The sequence below is a fragment of the Phaseolus vulgaris genome, chromosome 1 (genome assembly GCF_051622355.1).
Source record: "Phaseolus vulgaris cultivar YP4 chromosome 1, ASM5162235v1, whole genome shotgun sequence".
Classification (NCBI taxonomy): Eukaryota; Viridiplantae; Streptophyta; class Magnoliopsida; order Fabales; family Fabaceae; genus Phaseolus; species Phaseolus vulgaris.
In genome coordinates this window covers 51823047-51847379 of record NC_143498.1, presented here as the reverse complement: position 1 = coordinate 51847379, position 24333 = coordinate 51823047, and the positions used below count along the sequence as shown (strand labels likewise).

General features: G+C 30.1%; 2 protein-coding genes across 6 annotated transcripts; one reads left to right on the top strand and one right to left on the bottom strand.

The window, feature by feature from the left end:
- Positions 1-166: 166 nt before the first annotated feature.
- Positions 167-3798, bottom strand: LOC137814913 (calmodulin-binding protein 60 B). Of its 4 annotated transcripts, none has more exons than XM_068617860.2 (8): positions 3605-3798; positions 3443-3518; positions 2956-3008; positions 2250-2743; positions 1929-2089; positions 1586-1789; positions 1262-1430; positions 167-911 (listed from the first exon to the last, which is right to left on the bottom strand). In XM_068617860.2, the coding sequence occupies exons 1-8, from the start codon at positions 3703-3705 to the stop codon at positions 406-408; spliced, it is 1764 nt and encodes a 587-aa protein (XP_068473961.1). In that variant the 5' UTR covers positions 3706-3798; the 3' UTR covers positions 167-405. The 4 variants fall into 4 exon arrangements, with proteins under 4 accessions (XP_068473961.1, XP_068473962.1, XP_090149941.1 ...); XM_068617861.2 differs by having other exon boundaries at positions 3614-3797; XM_090293815.1 differs by lacking the exons at positions 3443-3518; positions 3605-3798 and adding an exon at positions 3278-3366.
- Positions 3799-17999: 14201 nt separating this feature from the next.
- LOC137814912 (uncharacterized) lies at positions 18000-22920 on the top strand. Of its 2 annotated transcripts, none has more exons than XM_068617859.2 (6): positions 18000-18393; positions 18561-18665; positions 18805-18863; positions 19122-20885; positions 21178-21319; positions 21754-22517. In XM_068617859.2, the coding sequence occupies exons 2-6, from the start codon at positions 18572-18574 to the stop codon at positions 22428-22430; spliced, it is 2736 nt and encodes a 911-aa protein (XP_068473960.2). In that variant the 5' UTR covers positions 18000-18393; positions 18561-18571; the 3' UTR covers positions 22431-22517. The 2 variants fall into 2 exon arrangements, with proteins under 2 accessions (XP_068473960.2, XP_090149931.1); XM_090293805.1 differs by lacking the exon at positions 21754-22517 and adding an exon at positions 22831-22920 and having other exon boundaries at positions 18027-18393.
- The last annotated feature ends 1413 nt before the right edge of the window (positions 22921-24333 follow it).

The window sequence follows — 24333 nt, the reverse complement described above, 5'->3', positions numbered from 1 at the left end:
TTTTTGTACGTCAAATGATTTTTTGATACCTCAGCAATCACTTGGTTGCAACTTGTTTTTAAGGATAATATAATAATTAAGAAATAAACCTTTTTAGTTATGATAAAATAGAAAAGAGATGATAAAATATTAAATATGAATTGGGTCTATAAATTTGTTAAGAGTATTTATATCTTGAACCGAATAAATTTTGAATTGATCATGAATCAGTAAGTAAAAACTTGATATTACAGAGTACAACCACAGATTTGAACTGAACTGGATGTAGAGGAGAAACCCATCTTACACATCTCTTTAGTTCTATAGACATTAAAGAAGCTAAACTTGCAGAAAAACAAATACATTGAGGAACTATTATCCTAGAGTTTGTAGGCACATTTTACCTAGTAATAAGAAAAACAGAATCTAATAGTTACATGGTAAAACATGGTATGATAGCTGAGCATTCCTTTTGGCAGCTGCATGCCTTTTCACTGATATCACCCATTTCAGAACGAAACCAATCTTACACCACGCTGCTTTGGGTTTGCCACTACTTGATATGTCCACAGAAGAATTTATGAAAGTAGAATAACTGTTAAATTCTTCTCCATCACAAGAACCAAATAAAATGTTATTTTTGGGCTCCCATGTTGCATAATGAGGACAACCATCTATGAATTGAATGTCTGAGCTTTCATTCTCTATTGAATATCCACCTTCAAGGAATGGGAAACACGATCCGTTAAAGTGACAACTATCCCCTTCAGTGTACATTTCAGAGGAAAATTCTTCTAACACATGACTATTATGCGGCATTTCTCCTGTGTCTGGCAGTGGATCGGCATAAACTTGGCTGTCATGCATTCCTTCATTAGTATATGAAGTAGAGATAGATGGTTGACTATAACCTGGGTATGTTACTGGTTGGTCTGCACAAAGACATGGTTAAAAGATTATATAAAAGCAGACAAAGAGCTATATAACAAAGAGTCATGTGCATGAGAAATAGGCAAGTTTTGAAGGTAGTGTAAGACAGATTTATCAAGTTTTAGCGTTGTATTTTCATATGATATTTAGGTGGAAATTAATCAATATGACATGAATGCATGATATCACGTGTTAGTATATATGTATAAGTGCTAGACAAAATAATCCTATGGCATAACCCGTCCTCCAATAAACCTTGCTTAGTGATTGACCCCTTGTAAGTTCAAAGTATTCATGAGTGATACAGAGTAAGACACAATGAAATAGCCAAAAATTATGCCATTGCATGTACCTTGTGCAGTTGAGATATCCATGTGTTGCAGACCTTGATCTGTAGTGCCAGACTGTCTTTCTTTCTCTAGACATGCAGCTAGAGTTAAGCAGTTCAATTTAGTTTCATCAATCATTTTCAAATTGTTGACATTTTTGTAAGCTTGCTGCTTCACTATTTCCACCAAATGCTGCCAAGGAAGAAGGAGCATGATTACTTTTGACCCAAAGATATCGTATGATATATAAACAATGACAAGACAGGAATCACTATTTTAAAGAAACCAAAGATGTTTTCTTTAAGATCTATTCAAAAGCCAGTTAGGAACAGTTCATGAATTCATACCTTTTCTTGGGGAGTGAAAGTATCTGGTGAATAATAATTTTGCCAATTAAATGTCACTCCCACGAGGATGTAGATGGAATTGAATAGCAGGCCTATTTGATGTTCTTCTGAGTGATAGCTGTAGAGCTTGTAATCATCTATCACACAGGTTTTGGCATGTTCAGTGATTGCTAACCATGACTTCTTTCGAATGCCTCCAAGCATCTACCACGCCAGAAAACAATTCAATGAACATAGTCGTGTTAAGCATGGATTTCATTATATATTTATACGAAGGGCACAATAAGTAAAGAATGTCCACCAAGAACACATAGGAGAAAAATTAAAAGAAGCTAAGTTTTACTTTATATACTGATGATTCGTTGGTTATGTACAGCCGCAAGAGATCCTTCACGTTGTGAATTCCATGCAAAGAAAATTGTTTGTGGATTGCTCCTTCTTTAGCAATTTTCTTCAAGCGCCATAATTCATCATCCAAGGATGGAGGGCAGTGTTTCTTGTAGCCTTAAAAAAGAGAAAATTACATGTCAGTTTTGAGTTATACTAAAAGACAAATTATATTGAGAAACAGAATCCAAGAGCAATCCAAGTCTAATGGAAACAATAATGATGTCCTTAGTTGGAAATAGACAATGAGAAATAGAAATGAACTCATAAGACTCACACTCTCCTCTGTTATCTTTCACAATAACAGGCTCACTTCTACCCTCCTGAATCTTTTCTCCATTGGAATTTGGTGGCACACCTTTAACTCCAATCCTGAAACTTCTGCTTCTTTGCCATCTCGAGTTGTCAGATATGGCAATTTTAGGGATACAAGCAACTCCATTTTCTAGAGTAATAAACCTCTCTCCAATTAAAAGTGGCTCTCTACCTTCTCTTTCGCGTGAGATATTGGAATTGAACTCGTCTTCTGTCCACTCCTCACTACCATCAGATCCGAACTCACCATTCAGAATACAGATCTCTACCTTTAGTGAGGAAAGGGGACCTTCCTTTACTACAGACTTAGTTCTAAGATCAAATAGAGCAATTTGAAGGAGTGATTCGTCTTCTGCTATTATATTAGACCGAGTATAAATTGTTTTAGGTAACTTATTAAGAAAACACAACTTTAAGGGTTTGGCTCCGGATATGCCAGCCTGATTAACCATTTTTCTGCAACAAATTCGCAAAACAAGAATAGTAAACAGCTAGAATTGATCAAATAAATGGAGGAGAGTAAACATAGGAAGAAGAGGATAGGAATTTTGGCTATAATTTCGCAAATAACATTGTTCTATTAAGCATCATTAACCACACTCAAACCATAGGAAATGAATACAACAGTTATTTATTCTTAACACAGAATCTGAACATGATGAACTAACCTTGGAGGTAGACGAGCCTGGACCTGGAATTTTTTTTCCACCACCTCTCTAACCTGTTTGAGGAAGACAAATAAATCAACCAGATTTTCGCTTCAAAACAGATTAGATTAATGATCAGGGACTCTTCAAATTTGGAAACATTGCATGAAAGCAAAAGAGCAACAGAGACAAAAGAAGTGTTGAATTCTGAAGACACAAATAATCTGGTCGCTAATCACTAATGATGTCCTTTCCTTTCCTTTCCTTTCCGAATCAAATAGTAAAGCACAACTAGGAAACAATGTGAGAATCACAAATATGAGCACTGAGCAATTGCAGAAACCTGGGGAACATTGAGGATGGGTTTGGAATACTAAGTACGTTAGAACCGGTGCTTGGTTGTGAAGTGTAGCTACTTTGAAAAGCCAAAAACTAGCTGAAATAAACAAAAAAACAAATTCTTTCTCAACACCACACCACCAAGATAAAAGACTCAATCATTCCTTACCACTCTTCGCACAAAAGTTTCCAAATAGGATGAGTGGTCACTCAGCCACAGTGCGTTGATTACATTTCTCAGGCCACTGCATAATGAACAGAAAATCAAACTTAGACCTCACAGCCCAAAATGGCCAAAAAACGCCAAAGTATACCAATAACAAACAAGTACCCGACTGACTCTTGTTTTGTATCACCATAGCTCCGTTTATGGTCCTGAATTGGAACTTTGCCACTGCGTTGCCTCTTAAGAGATTTCCCTGTTGATACCATCCAAAATGTTACAAGCAAACGAACAACTCAACGGTCTCAGAAGTCTCTCAATGATATAATAGCTCAACCAAAAGGTAGTTAAGAACTCGTATAATTAATTCAAACCAAACATGCCTTTATATACAATGCAGGAAGGAAGGAGGAAGGATCCTTCTGTGAACTACTGTACTCTAAAAGGACACGTTAATCCCAAAAAGTCAATACCACATTTCCTCCAAAAATTCCCAGAAATTGCAAAAAAAAATACTATAAAAACAAAACAGTTGAATACATACCATATAATATAATTATCTTCTAAGTTTGTTAATTAAGACATACAGATTGTTCGTAACCAAAAAAAATATTAATATTTTAAACATTTCGTTCCTTCATCTTATTAATATTATTACAACTTGTTGAGTTTAACAATGTCATGCACTCTTAACGTAAAACGATTTTATACTGTAATTTAGTTACAGCTCATACTACTAATAAATTTCTTCACTTTCGATAAACTTACCGAACATGAGTTTTAATTGACTGATAGTGCAAAACTAAATCCTAAATCATTATTCATACATTCTAAGAGTGACTTCTATTGATACAATGTATCTTCCAGGATCCCAGAAAAATCCAAGAAAAGGTGTTATAACTACTGACACAAGTGAGGATGAAGTTGAAAAGCTGAAAAATTAACTAAAAGGCAAAGATTTGTTATGTTTGGGGGTTATTTTAGATGGGTCCAACCAAAAAATGGACATCAAAATAGCAAAACAAAAAATAATGAAAAAGACTTTATTTTCCCTCCTATCACCAGACACGCTTGTAAGAGAAGTCTTTCCGTACGCGTTTACAAACCATCACATAAACTGATTTTTTTATTAATATTTGATTAACTAATTAAATGAAATTTGATTTATATAATAGGTTACCAATTATTAGATTTTTTTATTGTTTATAGTTTCACATTACTTACTTAAGAGTGAATAAAATTTTATAGTTTCTTCTCTTAACTTATTTATCGACACGTACCGTAACGAAACTTTGAGTTCTAAAGCAGACAATACTTAATCTATGAGATTAAAGTGACTGACTCTTAACAATACTAGGTTTTAAAAATGAACTTTTTAGACCTCAATTAAAATTTATTTTAATACGTCTAGTAGTCATATATCCTTTAAAAATAAAGGTGAATGAAATTTTATATATACTTTCCTTCATTAACAATGTGTCTTTTAAAAATAATAAACTTCAAAAGAAAATTTTAGTGATTGATTCTTGTTATTATAAGTAACTTATATCAAAACAGAATTGAATGAAAAATAACCAAATATAATATTTTGTTGTGAAAAAAGAAGAGTAAAAGTTGGAAGTGAATGATTAAGGCAAGTGATGAAATATTAAATTATAGAAACACAGGAGCATTTTAATTGAAATTTACCTTTGATACTAGTCAGTAATGAACACTTAGAGAAAATTTAATCTTTATTTTAAAGGTTGTTTCGTTGAAATTGTCAACATTGTAGTAAGAGTATTAGAAAACATAACATAGTCTCCTACCCACCTTATGCAGAAAGCAAGGCCAAAACTGTTTCCAAGAAAATACTATGCTCCACACAGGACCTTTCCTATCTAGGAGACATTTTTTGATACATAATTTCTTTTCCTATAATAATATAATATGCAATAATAGAAAAAATAGAGTGTATCAATTATTACAATGAATATATAAGCATTAAAATTTAAAAACAATATTATATGTAATATTAGTGTGAATTATACACCAATTTTATAGATAATAAATTTCTATTCATATAAATATAAATATATTATAAATCAAATATAAACATATTATAAATCAAATATAAAAAATATTAAAAAACATATTTATAATATGTTTGTTAGATATTAATTGGGGGACAACTTGAATCACGGTAGTACGTGAGATTTGAAAACTTATGAATAAGATAATATTTAAAAAAAAAATGTGATGAATGGTTTAAAAGTGTTTGATTTTATTTAATTAAAGGTTTGATTGTGGATCATCTTTAAGGTACATTTAGCTTATTTTTCTTATTCTGATTGATGTTTTGATCCTCTAAATTGTATGTATATGATTTAATGTTAATTTTAAATGTTGGATTTATCCTAATTGTTTGACTGTATGTTGGTTTTGGTCTTTGTTTCTTACCATATATAATAGGTTTAGTTTTTTATTTTAAATTTAAATTAGAGAAAAAATTATCTAAATAATTTAAAAGATATATAATTTTAATTGATCTGTTATTACTTGAATCAACGGTTTTTTTTTTGGAGTGGAAAAGAAAATTGGGGTGAACTAAATTGAACTACAAAATAATTACAAAGTGAATTAAACTATTGAATTATAAAACTAAACTAAGTTAAATACTTGATAAGTACAGTTAATCATTTTTTTTATATATAAAGTTTTCGTATTAGACATCATTATGCAACTTGACATCTCAGCTAAGCTGACACCTCAAGTAACAACAATCATCTGCCATCACATGAAAAAGTACAGTTAATCATTTTATTATAAAAAAATTTAACTAAATTAGTAAAGGTTCAAAAGTTTAATAATAGTTTTGCGCTAAAAAAAATCAATATATATAAGATAAACTCGTAGTCGTTAATCCAATTTATTATAGTTTTTAGATTTTAGTGTAAAGATTGAATTACCTGTTCTTTTAATAGTTGAGGTAGAATTTTGAAATCTACTCTCAAATATAATCACAATGCTGGATAGTAAGTATTTTTTTTAGAGAATGAAAAAATAATAGTTAAACTAAAAAGATAAAACTAAAGAAAAATCTCAAAACATCATAATATATATGAGTACATAGGAAATCCCCCCAAGTATTATCACATGGTGTGCACTTCAAATGAAAATTGTTAAACAGCTTACAATTATGCTAACTTTTTGTTTTCTTTTAGCTATCAAAACAGTTTGCAAACTATGAACTATTTTCAAGAAACAGTTTTCTGGCATATACAAACTTTTCAAAGGTATGGCAATGAAACTGATTATTAGCTGATAAAAGTCTTCTAAGCATAATCATCTAATTTGACAAGAATACACAGACACCCAAATGAAGTTTTGGTGGTGATTGAAGACGTGAAAGATAAATCAAAGTCACATGGAAGATGATAACCATGTGCCTAAATTTGGTTTGCAATCAACGATGGACTATGCCAATTCTCAATTAAAAAATGCTGAGCTTATTAAATGCGTCAGTGTCTCATGTTTACGGAGTCAAAATTAAATCATGTGAACACAAAAAGGTTATCTTTGGACGCTACGCGAATAGACCATAGATGTGACGGAGTAACAAAAAAACTAGCTCTTACCACAATTCCATGTCCTTCTGCAATGCTGATTCAACAACAGCTGGATCTAGTAATTCGGAGAAATCACTTGTTTGAATATTTTTTTATAAATATTTATAGGACAGAAAGTGTAAAATATTTTTTTAAAATTAAAAAAAAATGTAATTAACTCTTTTTTTTCACAAACTAACTTGTGGTTTCTGGTATTGGAAGGAGAAACTAAGAACTTCTGCGGAAAGGAAAAACGGAGTAAGACGCTTGATTGAATTGGTGCAGTGTTTTTCAAATTTGAACTCTTTTGTTCAGTGAATGAGGACTGATTGGGATAATTAAGGAGAATGGATCAAGTTTTCAAATTAAGCGGCCCGGTTGAAATGTTGTGTGGTGATGTAGAGAATTAAAGAAAAGAAATAAAAAAACAGTTTTATATGCCTCAAAGGCTATTCAATTTGAGAGGGGAAAATATCCATTTATCTTATCATTATTACTATCGATATATACAAATGAAGGACGTCAAACACCCTTCTATCTAAAAAGTGTTATGATATTACAAAGTTGATACAATGTCCTTCATAAAATCGTTGTTATGATTATTTTAGCAGATGATTTTGGTATGATGCTTTCATTTAGATACCGTTTGTTAGGGGTGGTATTGTGACGATGGAAGTCACAGTAGTATCCCATTTGCTTCTAGTTATGTATGTGGGTGAGGGAGAAACTCTGGGTAAAGTGGAGGGCATATTACATTTCTCCAAAATGAAGAGAAAGGAGAGAGTGTTACAGGAAAATATTACTTTTCTACCCTTCTTTTTCTCTTTTCTCCTACATGCCACCATAAATCAGAGGGCCTCCATTCTATTCAGGTTTTTTAATTATTTATTTATTTATTTTAATGTTATAGTAATTTTAATGTTAAAAAGGCAAAAAAGTTTAGAGAAAAAATTTGAATTTCTAATAATAAATGTAGATATTTATTAGTTTTTAAAATTTAAATTGTTTTATAAAAATAGCTTTTTATTTCTAAATAATATTTTTACATAATGGAATTATAATGTTTAGTTAATTTTTTTTTAGATTTGACATAAAATATTGATGTTATCACTAAAAACATTAAAAAAAATGTTGTAGTCATTTTTTTATAACATTTAATTATTTATAAGAAAAAAATTTATTTATTTAAACTGAATATTTTTACAATAAATAGAAATTTTTAATGTGTAGGGTTTTTATAAATTAATATTATAAATTACAAAATCAAAATAAATGTTTTAGTAAGTTAAGAAAGCAGAAAAAGTTTAGATAAGAAATTTCAATTTATAGTAATAAATGTAGATAATTATTATGTTTTAAAATGAATATGTTTACATAATGGAATTAAAATAATATGTTTACATAATGGAATTAAAAATTTGTAGGATTATTGTTCATGTTATAATTAAAAACTTTATAAAAAATGTTGTATTAATTAAAAAAAACAGTCAAACTTTTGAGAAGAAATATGATTTTTTAATAATAAATGTAGAAAGTAATTATTTTTTAAAAAATGAATTGTTTATTAAAAATAGAAATTTTTATTTAAAACATTTATTTTGACAGAATGGAATTCAAAATTTATAATGTTTAGGATTTTAATTTTTGTAGATTTAACATAATTTATTAATGTTAAAATTTAAAAAAAATTATAAAAAATATTGTAATAATTTGCATAATTTCAAATTAACATGTATTTATCTCTCTACATCAAATGTAATAACTTTATATATTTTTGCAACTAATTAATGTTCATGACATATTTTCTTAAATTATATTAATGTTATTATTAATAGTAATCAAAATCATAATTAATAAAAATTATATATTTATATAACATAAAATTTATTAAATAATCATTAATAATATTAAAATTATCTACTAACAAAAATTTAACATTAATATTTCATTTTCCTATTTATTTATATACAAGGGTAAATTTGTAATCTTACAATTTACACTATTCAAAATATATTAAAATACTCTCACAACTATCACATCATTCCCACTTCTGAATAAACTTTCTTCACATATCCACTCTAACATCTCCCAATCCAAACATCCTCAACTTTCTCCACACTTTCTTCACACTTCCACTCACCCACACCCTCATCAACTTTCCACTCACCCACAACCTCTAATCCAAACAAAGCCTTAGAGAAAACAAGATAAATTAAGGAGTAGAAACCTTAGTTAAAGAAATCAAATTACAACCTTAAAAAATACTAATTATAAATACAGGAGAAAAGATCACATAAAAACAAGATAAATTAAGAAGTAGAAACCTTAATCAAATTACAACTTTGAAAAAATACTAATTATAAATACAGGAGAAAAGATCACATAAAAACCAAACTTTGTCGTAATTTTGTCTTGTCTTTAAAAGGTGTCTTAAAAGATTTTAAGGGAATAACGATATTTAAATTGTCATTGATCTTGACTCTTAACTGATGTGAAACTATTGAAGATACTAGAACAAACTCCTCGTTAAGGATTAAGGAAACATGGTTTGTCTTTGAAACTTTGTTTCGGTCACCACAAACGACACCAATTCAGTCTCAAGTCCGTTGAGATACCATTATTAGGGTCAATCGCTACATCAGATGTATTATCCGCTTTGAAACTTGTAAAACAAGATCAGCCACAATATAAAAAAAAACAAATTAAAATCTTGATGGACTAGAATTAAAAAAAAAAATCATTTTTGTTTAAAAGTCCAAGACACACTATCTTAGTTAATGGTGTGTTTAGTTTTTGAGAGAGTGCTGAAAAAAAAAAAGGTTTTTGAGAGAGAAAAATTTCTTCCTTTCTACTAAACATGGTGTGTTTAGTTTTATCCTACCCTTTGACCAAATACAAAAAAAAAAACTCTTCCTTTCTACTAAACATGGTGCAATATATGGAGGATATGGTACAGTATACTTTCCTTTCTTTCACTTTTACTGAATATGCAAATTATGCAGCAGATGGAAGCCACATATTCTGTAAGATCTAGAATGGTTGAGACAATATTGTCGCTTATATAGATAAAAAAAAACGCTCACAATTTTTTAGTGTTAAAAAAAAACAAGATTAAGATTTGATATTACCTTCACCAAGAGGATAGATCACTATATTGTAAAAGTTATATTAATTGTTATAATAAAAAAATAAGTTGGAGAAGAAAAGGTAAATTTTCAGAATTAAAAGAAACAAAATAGTTGAGATGACATTAAATAAAAACTGTTTAGAAACTTAAATTAAAATTTTATAACTTTTGAAATATTTAAAACAAATATGATTATATATAAAGAAACTAGAGGTTAAACTGAATTACAATATACAATGTCTTATTGTACCTTCTGTGAAGCAAAACCCTGGGAATTAAATTATAGGAGTTTTCGTGAAGACATTAATATCAAAAAATAAAACAGTGAAAAATACAATAAGTCATATTTGTGTAGGGGGTTATAAGATAAGTTCTATAATTAGTGGAGGGAAGGTTAAATTAAGATGAAAATTTAGTGGCGGCGCGTATTACGGTTAAGTAGGTTGAAAAGGAAAATAAAACATGCATGGCATTGGCATGGCGACAAAATCATGGTTTTCTGTTCCTTTCCACACTCATTCCAGGCTAGGAACCTGGTCCTGTTTCATACTTAATTCTCCTATATATGTAACTTAATTCTCCTATATATATATATATATAACACATTCCCAGAGGTTCTTCAATTTCAATTTTCTCTCTTTCTCTCTCTCTTCCGATCTCAGGGGAGGGAGAGATTGAGAGAAAAAAAAGGTAATTGAAGAGCAAAACCATTTTTTTTTTCTGGGAAGAAAACACAGAGAGGGTGATTGATCAGAAAGGAGAAGAAAGAGATGGATGGGTTCCCGAGCCATTACGCTTCATGCTCTTATTCACACGACGAGGTGAATAGGAAGAACACGAAGGACAACAAAATGATGAGTTCGTATTCCTATGAACCACCTCGTAGTGGCGGTGGGAATATGTCGGTGAGCAAGTCAAAGAGCTCGTGGTGGTGGAATGAGGCCGAAAGGAAGAGAAAGCGAAGAGTGACTAAATACAAGCTTTACGCGACGGAAGCCAAAATCAAGCATTCTTTCAAGAAAGGGTTTCGCTGGTTCAAGATCAAATGCATCAAGATCGTGAGCAATCTCTAGTTGGTCAAATTGCAGATCTGCAATCAGATGAATTGTTGACAGATACTATGTGTAATGTCTGCATTGTTAAGAGAACTATGTGGTTGTTTTTAACTTTTGTTACAGCAGATTTCATAATTATAATTTTGTATATAATAATTAAATATCTCATGGGTAACTACTTTTTTTTTTTTTTCTTGAAAGAGATGAACCCTAGACCTCAACCCATACAGATGGTAACTGATTAATTACAGTATCTATTGTTTAGTTGAAAACTTTTGCTTCATTTTAGGATAGGTTAATTTAACGAATTAAGTTATAGAGTTACGCATTTATGATAATCAGGCTAAATAATTTAACCACCAGTCAATTTCTTTTTTATTATCATTATACTTTTATCAATATTAATATAATTAATAATATAAAAATTATTAACATTATTCATATATTTAATATTATTAAATATTATTAATATTATTAAATATTATAAATAGTGTTAATATTATAAATAATATTAGTTTTATTAATAGTATTTATATTATTATGTTATTATTATTAATATTATTAATATTATTAATATCTTTAATACTATTAATCTTACTAATTTTATTATTATTAATATTATTCATATTATTAATATAATATTTATTATATTATTATATTAATATTATTAATTTTATAATATTAATAATGTATATTTATTAGTTATGATTATTATTATTTATTTACTAATTTTATTTATAATTTTATAATTATTCATATTATAATAATGTTTTTAATATTATGTATATAATTATTATCATAATAATTGATCAGTAATAAAGAATCAGCGAATAAAATTTGGTAGGTAATAAGATTTATGGTAATAGTTGGTAGGTAATATTGAATTTACCTACGAATTCATATTTATATGTAATATCCGTACGTAATGTTGTCGGTAGGTAATGTTGTCCGTAGGTAATATCCGTAGATAATGTTGAATTTACCTATGAATTTAAATCCGTAAGTAAAAATCTATAAATAATATATTTTTTTTTAGTGAAATTTTTCAACTAACTTTTTTAAAGAGTCTTAAGTTGTATTCTTGGTAAGAAGTTGGTGAAGCAACGAGAGTAAACTATTATCAATTAGAAACTTCTAAATTAGATGCACAATGCTTTTAGAAAAAAAAAATATTCTAGCTGTGTCTGAACATTATCACTCCAATAATATTTTCTATAATCTAAAATACCGATAAAGTAACTTGAATCGATGAAAAACTTTCAAAAAAAAACTTAATCATTACAAACTGTCCAACAATTAAAAAAAATAGGATACTATACTGGAATGAGTCATCAAATTAAGTTGTAAAGACAACCTACATCAAAAGTTTTTATAAGTGATTGACAAAGTTTCTTCATGTTGGAGTTCAACCTGATTTGTTGTTGAAGAACAGGCAATGCAAGCCTTACTTGCATAGAATATAACAATGCATATTCTTATAGACTTAAATATGAATAATTCAATAACTTCCAAATTATTAAATACGTATCAATCAATTAAAAAACAGTATCTTATAAAAGGTCTTCAACAACCTGTTATAAATTGACAAAAGGCTTTTCACTAATAAATTTGGACAAACACCAAAGTGCAAGTTTAAACATATCGAATTCTGGTTGTAATTATTGTACATCGTACGTAATTATATGATAATGATGTGATAGAATTAGTGGATCCCTATCTTAGCTTATAATTTGGAAAGAGAAAGTCTTCATAGACTTATATATATATATATATATATATATATATATATATATATATATATATATTTGTACATCCGACATCATCGACGGAGAAAACATTGTATGTCAACTCAACAAATCTCTTTGTGGTCTCAAAGAGGCATCCCAGACATGATTTTCAACATTTTTTCATGTAAATCAACGATCCAAGACGAACGTCAGAGTCAATTGCCACGATGTTAAATTCTGGCTGATAAAGAAAAAAAAAAAACAAATGTCAGTGGCATATTCTATTGTATCTCAATTCAATTGTAGATAGTACCTTCTCTGTCAATAGCAAATTATTTGGGTTGCTCCGCCATCCAAGTTGCTGGCAACAAAGTCGATCTTTGTTTCTCATTATCAGATCCAAGACAAACTATTCTTTGTTCACAAGACAAAATAATTCATCATTTACTGCTCTTTTGATTTATTTGGATGATATTCTTTTGACAAATGATTTGACTTAAAGATTGTCTATTACAACAATTTTGCATTAAAGATCTCGTTCCAAAACTGCTATTTACATGTCACAAAGAAAATATGCGTTTGATGTTTTGCAGGATACGGACTCACTCACAGGTGCTTGTCCAAACAAAAATTCAATGGAGCAATACCTAAAACTCACACCAGACGATGGAGAGTCATTAAAGATCAATAAAATACAAACGACTTGTGGGACGACTGATATACCTCAAGGTTAGTCGGCCTGACAAAGTATTTTTGGTTTGGACCCTAAGTCAATATATACCACTCCACGAAAACCTCATTGGGATGTCGCAATTCGAGTTCTAAAGCACATCAAAGGATCACCGAGACAAGGATTGTTATTGTCATCCGAGAACAATATGACATTGACAGCTTATTGTGACTCAAATTGAGGAGGTTGTGACACAACTCAGAGATCAATATCTGGGTATTGCATTTTTCTTGTTGTTCTTCTATTATATCATGGAAGTAAAAAAAATAGACAAATGTATCAAGATCATTGGTAGAAACATAATACCGCGCGATGACCAATAGAGATAGTTTGATTGCGAGATTTGTTGTAGGACTTAAAGGTGTCATTCTGGATTTCATGAACGCACAAAACACACATTGAGATAAACTGTTACATTGTGCGAGAAAAATTTAAGTTGGGATATTTTTAGGAATACACTTAGCAATAAATTTGAGAACACAAGCAAGTTGGGTTCATGATATTCACATACGAAACGAGTATTAAGAAAATAATAATTATCAAATTATACTTAATTATTATTATATACGTAATACCATATTGTACGCAATTATATCAATTATATACAACAATTAATTTAAAAATAATAGAATTTCATAATCTAAATAATTAAGTTATAATTTGGAGAGGGAAAATCTCATTCACTTTATTTATATATATATATATATATATATATTTCTTGTACATAGAGTTATGTAAATAAATAAATCTTAATTTTTCTTACTTTTTTTATATAATTTTCTTATAAGAATCCACAAATTAACGGACAACACCAGTAAAACCTCTTCAGGAGATTTGTCTCGATACAGTTAAAATGGTTTTATCAAACATATCAATAATGAACCGACTTCCCAAATTACATGATGATATATGAGTGCAATAAAACAGCTTTTATTTAATCTAATTTATAAAATAGTATACTATATTACTTATAGAGGAAGTATTTATAGAGAAAGTATTATGATTTCAAATTGCAGTAAAAAAATTGAGTCTAATTTTCTATGTATAAGAATAAGGTGAAAATATCAATGAAATTATAGAATTATATATATATATATATAAATAAATAGATGTGGTTGTTTTTTCCAAGATTTGTTGATTAGTAATCCTGTCTTGAAGCGGGCGCAAAACAAAAGATCAATCTTTTTAAAATTTTCAATATAATTTGTATGAATTAGTATAAATATATGAACAAAGGGATTTGTCAGAGTTGAGATTTTCTAAATTGTTAGAAAAGAATGACTAATGAACAAAAATGAAAAGTTGTTAATGAAAGGAGAAAAATTGAAAAATAAATAAATTATAATTTATTTAAAAAATTGACTAAATCAAATAGATATAACTTTTTTTTAGTGATTCCTCAAATTGGAACACACTGCACTGATTTTATTTATTTATTTTCTTTTAACTCACAATTCATAGGATTAGATAATATTTAGGTTTGATTGTAATTTTAGTTTTTCATTTTTTTTCTCAATTTTAATATTTTATTATTTTAGTTATTCATAATTTTGGTTATACAATTTTTGTTAGCAATTTTGATCCTTTAATTTTTACTTATCCAACTTTTTTAATTTTTATTTCAATTATTCATAGTTTTTTTTAAAATATGAGACAATAAAATTGAGGAAAAAGAATTGACGGGTGTAACGTTTCTATTATAAGATAAAAAAAAACAGGACTTATTATCAAATACCGTTTGAAAGCCATTTAATTGAAGATAGTTAAGTATTCAGGGACTAAAATTATGTAAACAACTAAAATTGGCAAAAAAAAGAACTGAAATTGAAATTTTTATAAAATATAAAAGTCAAAATTACCCATTGACTAGTTTTTCTATTTATTTAGCACGTAAATGAGTTGTTTTCGTTTATATTTGAGTCGGAAAAATTATTTAGTTTTCAAATATTTTATTTATTAATTAGTTGATAATATGAAAAAAATGTTATTGTTGTCTTGTATGTTTGAACTCCTAAATTAGGTAAAAAATATGTATAAAGGTTGAAGCACTCCTTAAATGTCTTATTTTATTTTATTAATTCATTGTTGATAAAAATAAAATAAAATAAAAAACGAAAGTTTGATGGTCGAAAATTTAGATGATTTGACGACCTATCAGTAAAAGACAATATCCATGTCAGACTGGGGATTAGGGGTATTAATTCCTAATAGAGACGTTAAAGAACAGTTAATGATCATTGAGCCTAGCTTAGGCATTCAAAGAGGATGAAGCCCACAAAAATAGTATAAATGGGTGGGAACTTTTATGGTAAAAGGTAATGTCATTTTTATAACTCTAAACGTCAGAGTGTAAGATTTGTAAGAACATTTGTAATAATAAATAGAATTTCAATTTATCTGAATAATTATTATTGTTGAAGACTATTTAGAATAATAAAATATAGATATTAACAAATAAATTAAAATATATTTATCTCATATAAATATAGAAAAATTATGTTATGATCAAGTGTACAATCTGAAAATAAACTTGAAAATAATTTAATAAATCATTAAATTAAGATTATAACTTAAAATAAGATAAAAATAATAATGTGAACCTTAATCTTTTTAAAAAATTATTACAAAATCAATAGAATAATTAATTTTAAAATAAGTTACAAACTCAAAAAAATAATTAGTTATAAATAGTCTTGATAAAATAAAATTGATAGAAGGTATTAGAAGAGAGTCTAACTGAAAAAATATTCTCATGTAGATCCAAGACTCAAGACCGTACACATTTTATTCTTATTTTGCACATCAGATTAATGAGACTTTATCAAATGCAAGTTAAGATCATATTCCTAAATGGTGCATTAACAGATAAGTATATTTAGAACAACTCCTTTAGTTTGAGATACAACTTATTATCAACATGTTTTCAAATTGATCGAATAAAGTCGAGAAGCACTAAACACATATACACATGTATATGGTTAAACACATGTTTGAACAAGTACTAAAGGCAAGTGAATAAGAATTGAAATAAGACCACCAATAAGTTTTAAAAATAATAGACACTACAAAAAGATAGTGAATATTTCATAATTATACATTTTTGTAAAACAATACACACCTTTATATGAAAGTATATAAAAATTTATGTTTGTATATTTTAATAAATAAATAAACACCTGTTTGTATGTTATGATATGATTATACTTACAATTTTTTAAGAAATAAAGATAAATCTCTCACATCGAATAAACTTAGATATTTTATATATTTTATGAACAATTTTCATGTCAAAGCATGATAAAAAAAATTAATTAAATTTTAAGTATCTCATAGATTTTGGTATTTTTAATTGAGTTTCTATTAAAAAAGTTATCTTATATTGATCACTTAAAACATTTTTTATTTATTTTTGTCTAAGTACTTTGTTGTTTGATTTTTGTTGTCAATAGAATAACATGACTATTATTTGTTGGAGATCTCACATCGACTAGAGATGAAGACAATTCATTGTATATAAGTGGGTGCAAACCTCAACCTCATGAGTAGTCGATTTTATGAGATTGAGTTAGGCGTCCACTTCGTCTGATGGTATCAGAATCATTTAAAGTCTATCCTAACAAGTGTTTGTTGGACCTATCGTACCACCCACTATCAGGTCGTTATCAAATCACTCATAATATGTTATTCACGCATGAACTAATAAAAGAGATAAGTTTATATGGGTTTCATGCAGATATATTTTTATGTTTTTTAGTTAATTTTTAACACTTGTCTATTTTTTTTGTTTTATATCAAATATTATATTTGCTGATAAAAAAATCAAATATTCTATTTCAAATCAAAATAAATAGTGTAAGTCTTTTAATAATTAAAATAAAATATTACATTTCCACACATTTGAATGGAGAAGTAATAAAAGGATTCTTTTGACAACATTTTAAAAATTAGGATACCATATTTTTTATTAAATTATCAAATAAAATAAGATATCAATGAATTTATATTATAATTTGGATTATTAATGTTGAAAACATTTTTAATGAAAGTGAGAAAGTGTAATATGTAACAAGTAAGGAATTCTAGTATGACTGTGTCATAAAAATGAAAAATAAAAAATAAAAGTTAGAAGCGAACAAGTTTGAACAAGATTTTTTTTTATTTGAATAAATAAATATTTAATATCTAGTTTCATTTGTGAGAATAGAATTTTATGAAACAACCATAGTCGAATAAAAATAAAAATTTCACTAAAAAATACCTATTTAGATTTTGAAAAAAAAAAAACTATTCAATTATTATTCACTTGGATAAAAAGCGAGGCAAAACCCTTTTTATCCTTCCATTATTTGTTTTGTTTTTAATTTGACCGATCCGCGAAGACATCCCTGTCTTTGGCTCTCTCCACAATAGCAGATTTTTCTTTTTCTCCTACTTTTCTCGTGTTTCACTCTCACACTCACTCTCATTCTCCACACCCAATTCTCAGATCTTCTTTCGTTTCCACACTTGAATTTGTTTCTCCGTGGAATATTGAGGCATCCCAGCTAAGGGTTGTGCTGTGTATGTGTTGCCCCTTTTCACAAATTACTGCATTAATAACGAAAAGTATATGCATTGGATAATGGGTCTCTGAAAATAACTCAACAAGTTGTTATTTTCAAGGCAATTGTGTTTTCTGATTCTCCTGCAACAGGAAGCTCTTTAATTTTCAAAATGGGCCACTGAAACCAGGTAAGATTTCGATTAGCTGTTTTCTGTAGCTAGTTTCATTCAAAATGTTAATTGATTTTGGGATTAGAGATTTGGGTTCTAGAGTTGAGAGAACCTAATTGTGGAAAGATGTTAACTTTCATATCCGTAACACTATGTGGGTTGATGTTGTATTTTTCCTGAGATAGGAGAACCAGAAATGGAGATGGAGAAGAGGCGTTCCAAGGGAAGCTTCCTTAGCTTGTTTGATTGGAACTCCAAATCTCGAAAGAAGCTGGTTTGGAGCGATCCTGGTATTATTAATGTTCATTTTTGTTGTCATTGTTTGCATTCCATGTACACTTACTGATTGAACAGTGAATATTTTTCTTCAATGCTTTTGTCGCTCTCTCATGTGTGCCTATTCTAAATGCTTCTGTTACAATAATGTAGATATTTCAAAACAAGGGAAGGAAAATGTGGAGAACTTACAGAAGTCGCAGCTCACCAGGGTGTGAATTTGTTCCCTTTTTTGTACTCTGCTTGTTATTTGTTTTTATTTTTACTCTTAGTATTTTTTTTTGGGATAAATTTATCTATCCATACTTGTAGGAGAAGAAAATAAGTAGGAAAAATACATTAGGCATTTTGTCATAAGTTTTATATATTAGTTTGTTTTTTACTCATGCAAGTACTTATGAAAAAATAATTTAAACTGGACTACTATGTATTTTGATATTAATTGTTTTTTTTTTTTGCAATTATTTCAGATAAAGGTGGATGAAATTGGAGCAAGTCCGAGTAACAGTCAAAGTTGTGATTTTGAGAGCACCCTTTCAATTTGTAGTGATGAAGGATGTGGGAGTAAAGCTCCTGGGTTAGTAGCGAGACTCATGGGTTTGGATTCATTGCCAGCTTCGGCAGTCACGGAGCCCTCCTGCACCTCATTTTACGGCTCTACATCTCATGGAGTCTCTCACTGTAATGAGGGTGCTGTTCATTCAGTGAATGAGTTTTTCCCTGCAGACTACATAAATACACTGCTTAAGCTGGAGAAGTCTCAATTGGGTGCCATGGACTCAAGGGCTAGAAAAGTGGAAAACCTTCCAATAAAGAGATTTCAAACTGAAATGTTGCCTCCAAAGTCAGCTAAACCCATTCCAGTTACTCATAATAAACTGCTGTCTCCTATCAAGAGTCCTGGTATTCTGCCATCAAAAAGTGCTGCCCATGTAATGGAGGCAGCTGCTAAGATAATTGAGGCAAGCCCTCAGCGGTATTTGAGGAATAGAACAGCTTCTACTAGGCCTTCATCTGTTCCCTTGAGAATTCTCAATTTGAAAGAGAGATTGGAAGCTGCACAATATACATCCGTGTCTGGAAAGCCTGTGAATATGAGCAAAACCTATCCTGCAAATGGCAAGCTTAGTGAGAGGAGTAGTAATTTGTCTAAATGCACTTCAGCATTCAAGGGTTCAAGAGGTTCAGAAAAAAATAGCTCTTGCCATTTAGCGAGTAAAGGAAAACCAGTTTCACTTGCAATCCAAGCCAGAAACAACGCTCATAGTAGAGATACATTGATTTCAAATGGTGATATGAAATGCATGAGACAGAAAGAGAAGAATGAGATGAAGTCAAATCAGCACTTGAGGAGCCAGAAACCAAGTACACAAAAAGCCATGCAGCAGAGACCTTGCTCAAGTCGGAATGACAATGTGCTAGGACAGAATAATCAAAAGCAGAATAGCATGACTGCCAAGTGTAAATCAACTTCAAAAATAGATTCCAATAAGCCAACAACACGAGCTCCATCTTCAGAAACTTTTGGAATAATGAAGACAACAAACAAGGGTGCTAAAACTGCCAAAATTCAGCCAAAAAGGTCAAGCACCAGGGCAACTGACATCGAAAAAGAGTTTCAAAGATCCAAAGCAGTAAGTACTTCCCGAAAGACAAAGTATATCAGCAGTGATGTTCATGAGGCTAGAGGTCCTGATAACGCAGTAAATAATTTTGGAAGTAAGTCCATTAAATGCAATTTTACTACTGATGGAAGTTTTGATCAGGATGCATTTAACATGAAAGAAAGCAAGGATGTTATTTCATTTACATTTACATCTCCCTTAAGAAGAAGTATGCCTGAGTTGTCTTCCGCTACTGAGCACGCCATCGGAACCAGAAATAGAATTGATGTAAACTCTCTTGGGCACAGTGATAGTTTTTATCCCAAAAAATTGTCATTATCTCCACAAGGGAAACATATGATAGACAGTGATGCTTTAAGTGTCCTGTTGGACAAAAAGCTACAAGAATTGACATCTAGAATTAACTTACCCCAATGTACCTTGGCTGCAGAGGGTAGTTCTTCTGGTTTGGGATCTAGTGTGCAAGACAAAGTTCCCAGTGCGGCAAGTACCATGCCTAAGGAACAAGACAGAAGCCTTTTCCCTGACCTGTTTAGTGATAAACTGGACAGCATTCTTGACTCTCGATCAAGTGATGATCCAGTGCTTAGCATGAATCAACAACTGCAGGTATCTCATCCCGTTATGTTTTCAGCTTTGTCTATTATGATTTTCAGTTCAAGTATTAATTATTGATACCACATCTTGCTTGCTTCCTGCCATCAATTAGTGAAGAGAATATGTTGAGGTTGGGAAGAAGAATGTTTGGAATGCATATTACAATTTTCTGGTGATTTGTTTGGGATGGTTCTCACATAATTTATAGAATCTGATTTTACAGATTAGGTTATATGCAATTTTCAGTAATCTTTAGACTGAGAAGAATCTCTTTGATTATCTTAGTATTCAATCACTTGTGCAGACGTCAGAAGCAAATCAAGATCCTAGCTGTAGCAGCAATAGTGAAAGTGGAAATGGTTCAGTTTGTTGGGGTTCTACTTCTGTTGCCGGTTTCGAAACTCTTGTCAGCGAAAGTTACTTGGATAGCGAAGACAGCGCTTATGGTAATGTTTTAATCTTTGTCTTTTCATTGCTGATGAACAAAATTTGTTAGGAACTAAAAAAATAGAAATAAAAACAAAATCTCACAATCCATGTTCCTTTTACTTATTTGGTAAGAAATTGCACGATGCTTTCAAAGAATTTTGAGGCATTGTTGTTTTTTGTGGAGAAGGAATTAGCTCTAGAACATCCTTTGCAGATGGTGTGAAGTTATTCTTCAAAACTGGATTATTTTGCATACTTTTTGACTCTTCTATTATTTATTCAAAATAAAATGTCAAATATATTTTTTCTGGATATGTATATTAACAACTTATATATTTTTCATTCATCAATATTGGGCTATAGAAGTTACAATTTCTTGCATTCCCTCAGAATAAAGGGACTTATCTGTAAAGTTGTAAAGCCCATCGGTTTCTTCCCTTTCTTCTTTCAGCCAGCACAATTTATTCTTCAATGCAAGATGAAGAAGTCTCTAGTTTTTCCCAGATAAGCGAATCTGTATCACTTGAAAGTGAGGTGAAAGGACCAGAGAAAAGCCCTTCCACATCGGGGGACGGAAATATGACTGTCAAACAAATGAGTGGAATATCTAATTCGGTTGATTTTAAAAGGTCAAGTAACACAGAACTTGAATATGTACAGGATATTCTTGGCAATGCAGAGTTTATGGCAGAAGAATTTGCCATGGGTCAAACTAGTACTGTAATTATGCCAAATTTATTTGATCAGTTGGAGAATCAGAATAGTATAACAGAAAACTATGGAGAAGAGTACTGTAAACTTGAAAGGAAGGCTATATTTGACTTTGTCAGCGAGTTCCTGGAGTTAAGATGCAAGCAAGCTTTCATAGGAACGTGCAAAGTGTGGCCTGGATGGATGATGTCTGTTCAGAGGAAAAGCTGGATGGCAGAGGAGCTGTACAAGGAGATGCTGAGTTTTAGAAGCATGGAAGAGGTAATGGTGGATGAGCTTGTCACAAAGGACATGAGCTCTGGATGTGGGAAATGGCTTGACTTTGATGTTGAAGCATTTGAAGAGGGTTTAGAGGTTGAGGGGGACATACTAGCTTATTTGATTAATGAATTAGTTTCAGATTTGTTACCTGTTTAACCCCTTGATGATTTCTGTGTGCTATACATATTCTGAGTATGAACAAAAAGAATATCATTCAATCAAATCCCCTTCAGTGTTTTTCCATTTGACTACAGTAATATTTTTAGGACTTTTTATACCAGTAGGATTCCTGTTGAATGGTGAGTGTAGTCATTGATTGGATTAGAAAATTTATATGTTAAAGTTAATGAAGTTCCCTGCCTTGTCGCTGTCCGAGCCTCTCAATAGTAAAAATTGTGTGAATATATGATGATATTGATGAATGAATTGTAAACCTTAAGATAGTCTAGTACTAGTTGGGATCATATGATGTATTCTGTTGTTATTTGTCAACTTCTTTCATTTACTTAGGAATTGAATTGGTCTTGTTTCTAACCACTTGATACTGTGGCAGTAGTCTGAAGCTTGTGGCTGTATTCTCCCCTGTAGATGAAAATATCTGAATTAGTTGGGCAACATCAAATCAACCACTGGTTTATTTTGTGAATGGTGTGAACAAACTACTTCTCTTTATAACCTATACATGCTAGCTTGTCACTGCCAAAGCAAGAAAAAGACAAATCCAAGCAAGGACTAACCAACCAACATATCATGTTTCCAAATGGGCCATGGCTCACTTCCCTCAAACATTATTAAGCATATAAGGGGTAAGGATTTCATTTTGATCGAAAATGACATCATTGGAGAACTTGGCACATGGCTTCTCTCTGCTGAAAGAGAGCTGGTCTTGTACACTTTCATTGTGTGATGTTATATCATGTTATGTTAACAACCCTCCTATGCCTTTTCTACGTTATTTCTTTCTTTCAACTTTCACCATTTCCCTTTCCTCCTTGTATATCCTAATCACATCGTTCTTACTTGCACTGTCATATCGCGCTTTCAATTCATGTTAATTAAAGTGAATCAGTATGGGTGAATCAAGTGCTACATTACTCAACTAATCTAATTTGTTACAGTTCAAAACAATTTAGATACAATTTTTATAGATCAAATACAAATAATTGGATTGAAGTCCAAATAGAAATTGATATCGATTTAAAAAAATGAAAATATAAAATAATTTGAAATAAATAATAAAACATATATTTAGTGTACATCAAACTTTATTCTAAATTCTAAATTTTAAATCCTGAATTTAAATTTAATATTTAATCGCATTATTTACATTTGTTCAACAAAGTTATAGAGTAGTTTTTTTTTCAATTATTTAGATTTAAATAAAATATTTAAAGATTTATGAGGCTTGTACACTTCTTCTTAAATGACGTATCCGTGTCGGACACACGTATCCGTGTCGACACTCGTAGGATACTTATCGGTGAAGTGTTCAATTCAAAAAAATATTTGTTGGATTTTTTAAAATCCTAGCACGGTTCTAACACAATTTTAAAAGGTATAAATACAATAACTTTATAAAAACTCAAATTTATTGTATAATTTTTTATTATGATTATAAAAATAAGAACAAATTCTTTTGAACCAGTCATGAAAAATATCTTCCTGCTCCCAAAAGAATCTGGACCATACTTTTGCACATAAATATTTATTTTTAATTTATATAATTCAAAATTATATAATATATAGATCCGTGTCTCCGTATCCTACATAATTCATATTAGCTATTGGAAGGACACAAAGTAATATTTATTGAATATATATTGATTCGGTCGGTCATTGGTAGTCGATTACGTCAGCAGCAGATAACCACGTGGACCACTCGCAGGGTGACACGTGGATCAGGTGGCAGAGAAATCAGGGAGGAGATCACCCAGAACGGTGATCGGTGGGTAGTAACCGAGTGGCCACCGACAGATCAGTTCCAAGATAAACACCTGGGGGGAGAACGCGAGAAGCAATAGAGCACCGATCAGTCATCGGGTGCATGGTCATCGGGGTT

Excerpts from the sequence above, each read along its gene's own strand:
- LOC137814913 (XM_068617860.2), bottom strand. The coding sequence starts at position 3,705 with ATGGTATCAACAGGGAAATCTCTTAAGAGGCAACGCAGTGGCAAAGTT. Across the intron at positions 3,009-3,442 it reads AAACTTTTGTGCGAAGAGTG|GTTAGAGAGGTGGTGGAAAA; the intron begins GTAAGGAATGAT and ends TTCCTCAAACAG. Across the intron at positions 2,090-2,249 it reads GAAAGATAACAGAGGAGAGT|GCTACAAGAAACACTGCCCT; the intron begins GTGAGTCTTATG and ends CTCTTTTTTAAG.
- LOC137814912 (XM_068617859.2), top strand. The coding sequence starts at position 18,572 with ATGGAGATGGAGAAGAGGCGTTCCAAGGGAAGCTTCCTTAGCTTGTTT. Across the intron at positions 18,666-18,804 it reads GCTGGTTTGGAGCGATCCTG|ATATTTCAAAACAAGGGAAG; the intron begins GTATTATTAATG and ends ACAATAATGTAG. Across the intron at positions 21,320-21,753 it reads TAGCGAAGACAGCGCTTATG|CCAGCACAATTTATTCTTCA; the intron begins GTAATGTTTTAA and ends TTCTTCTTTCAG.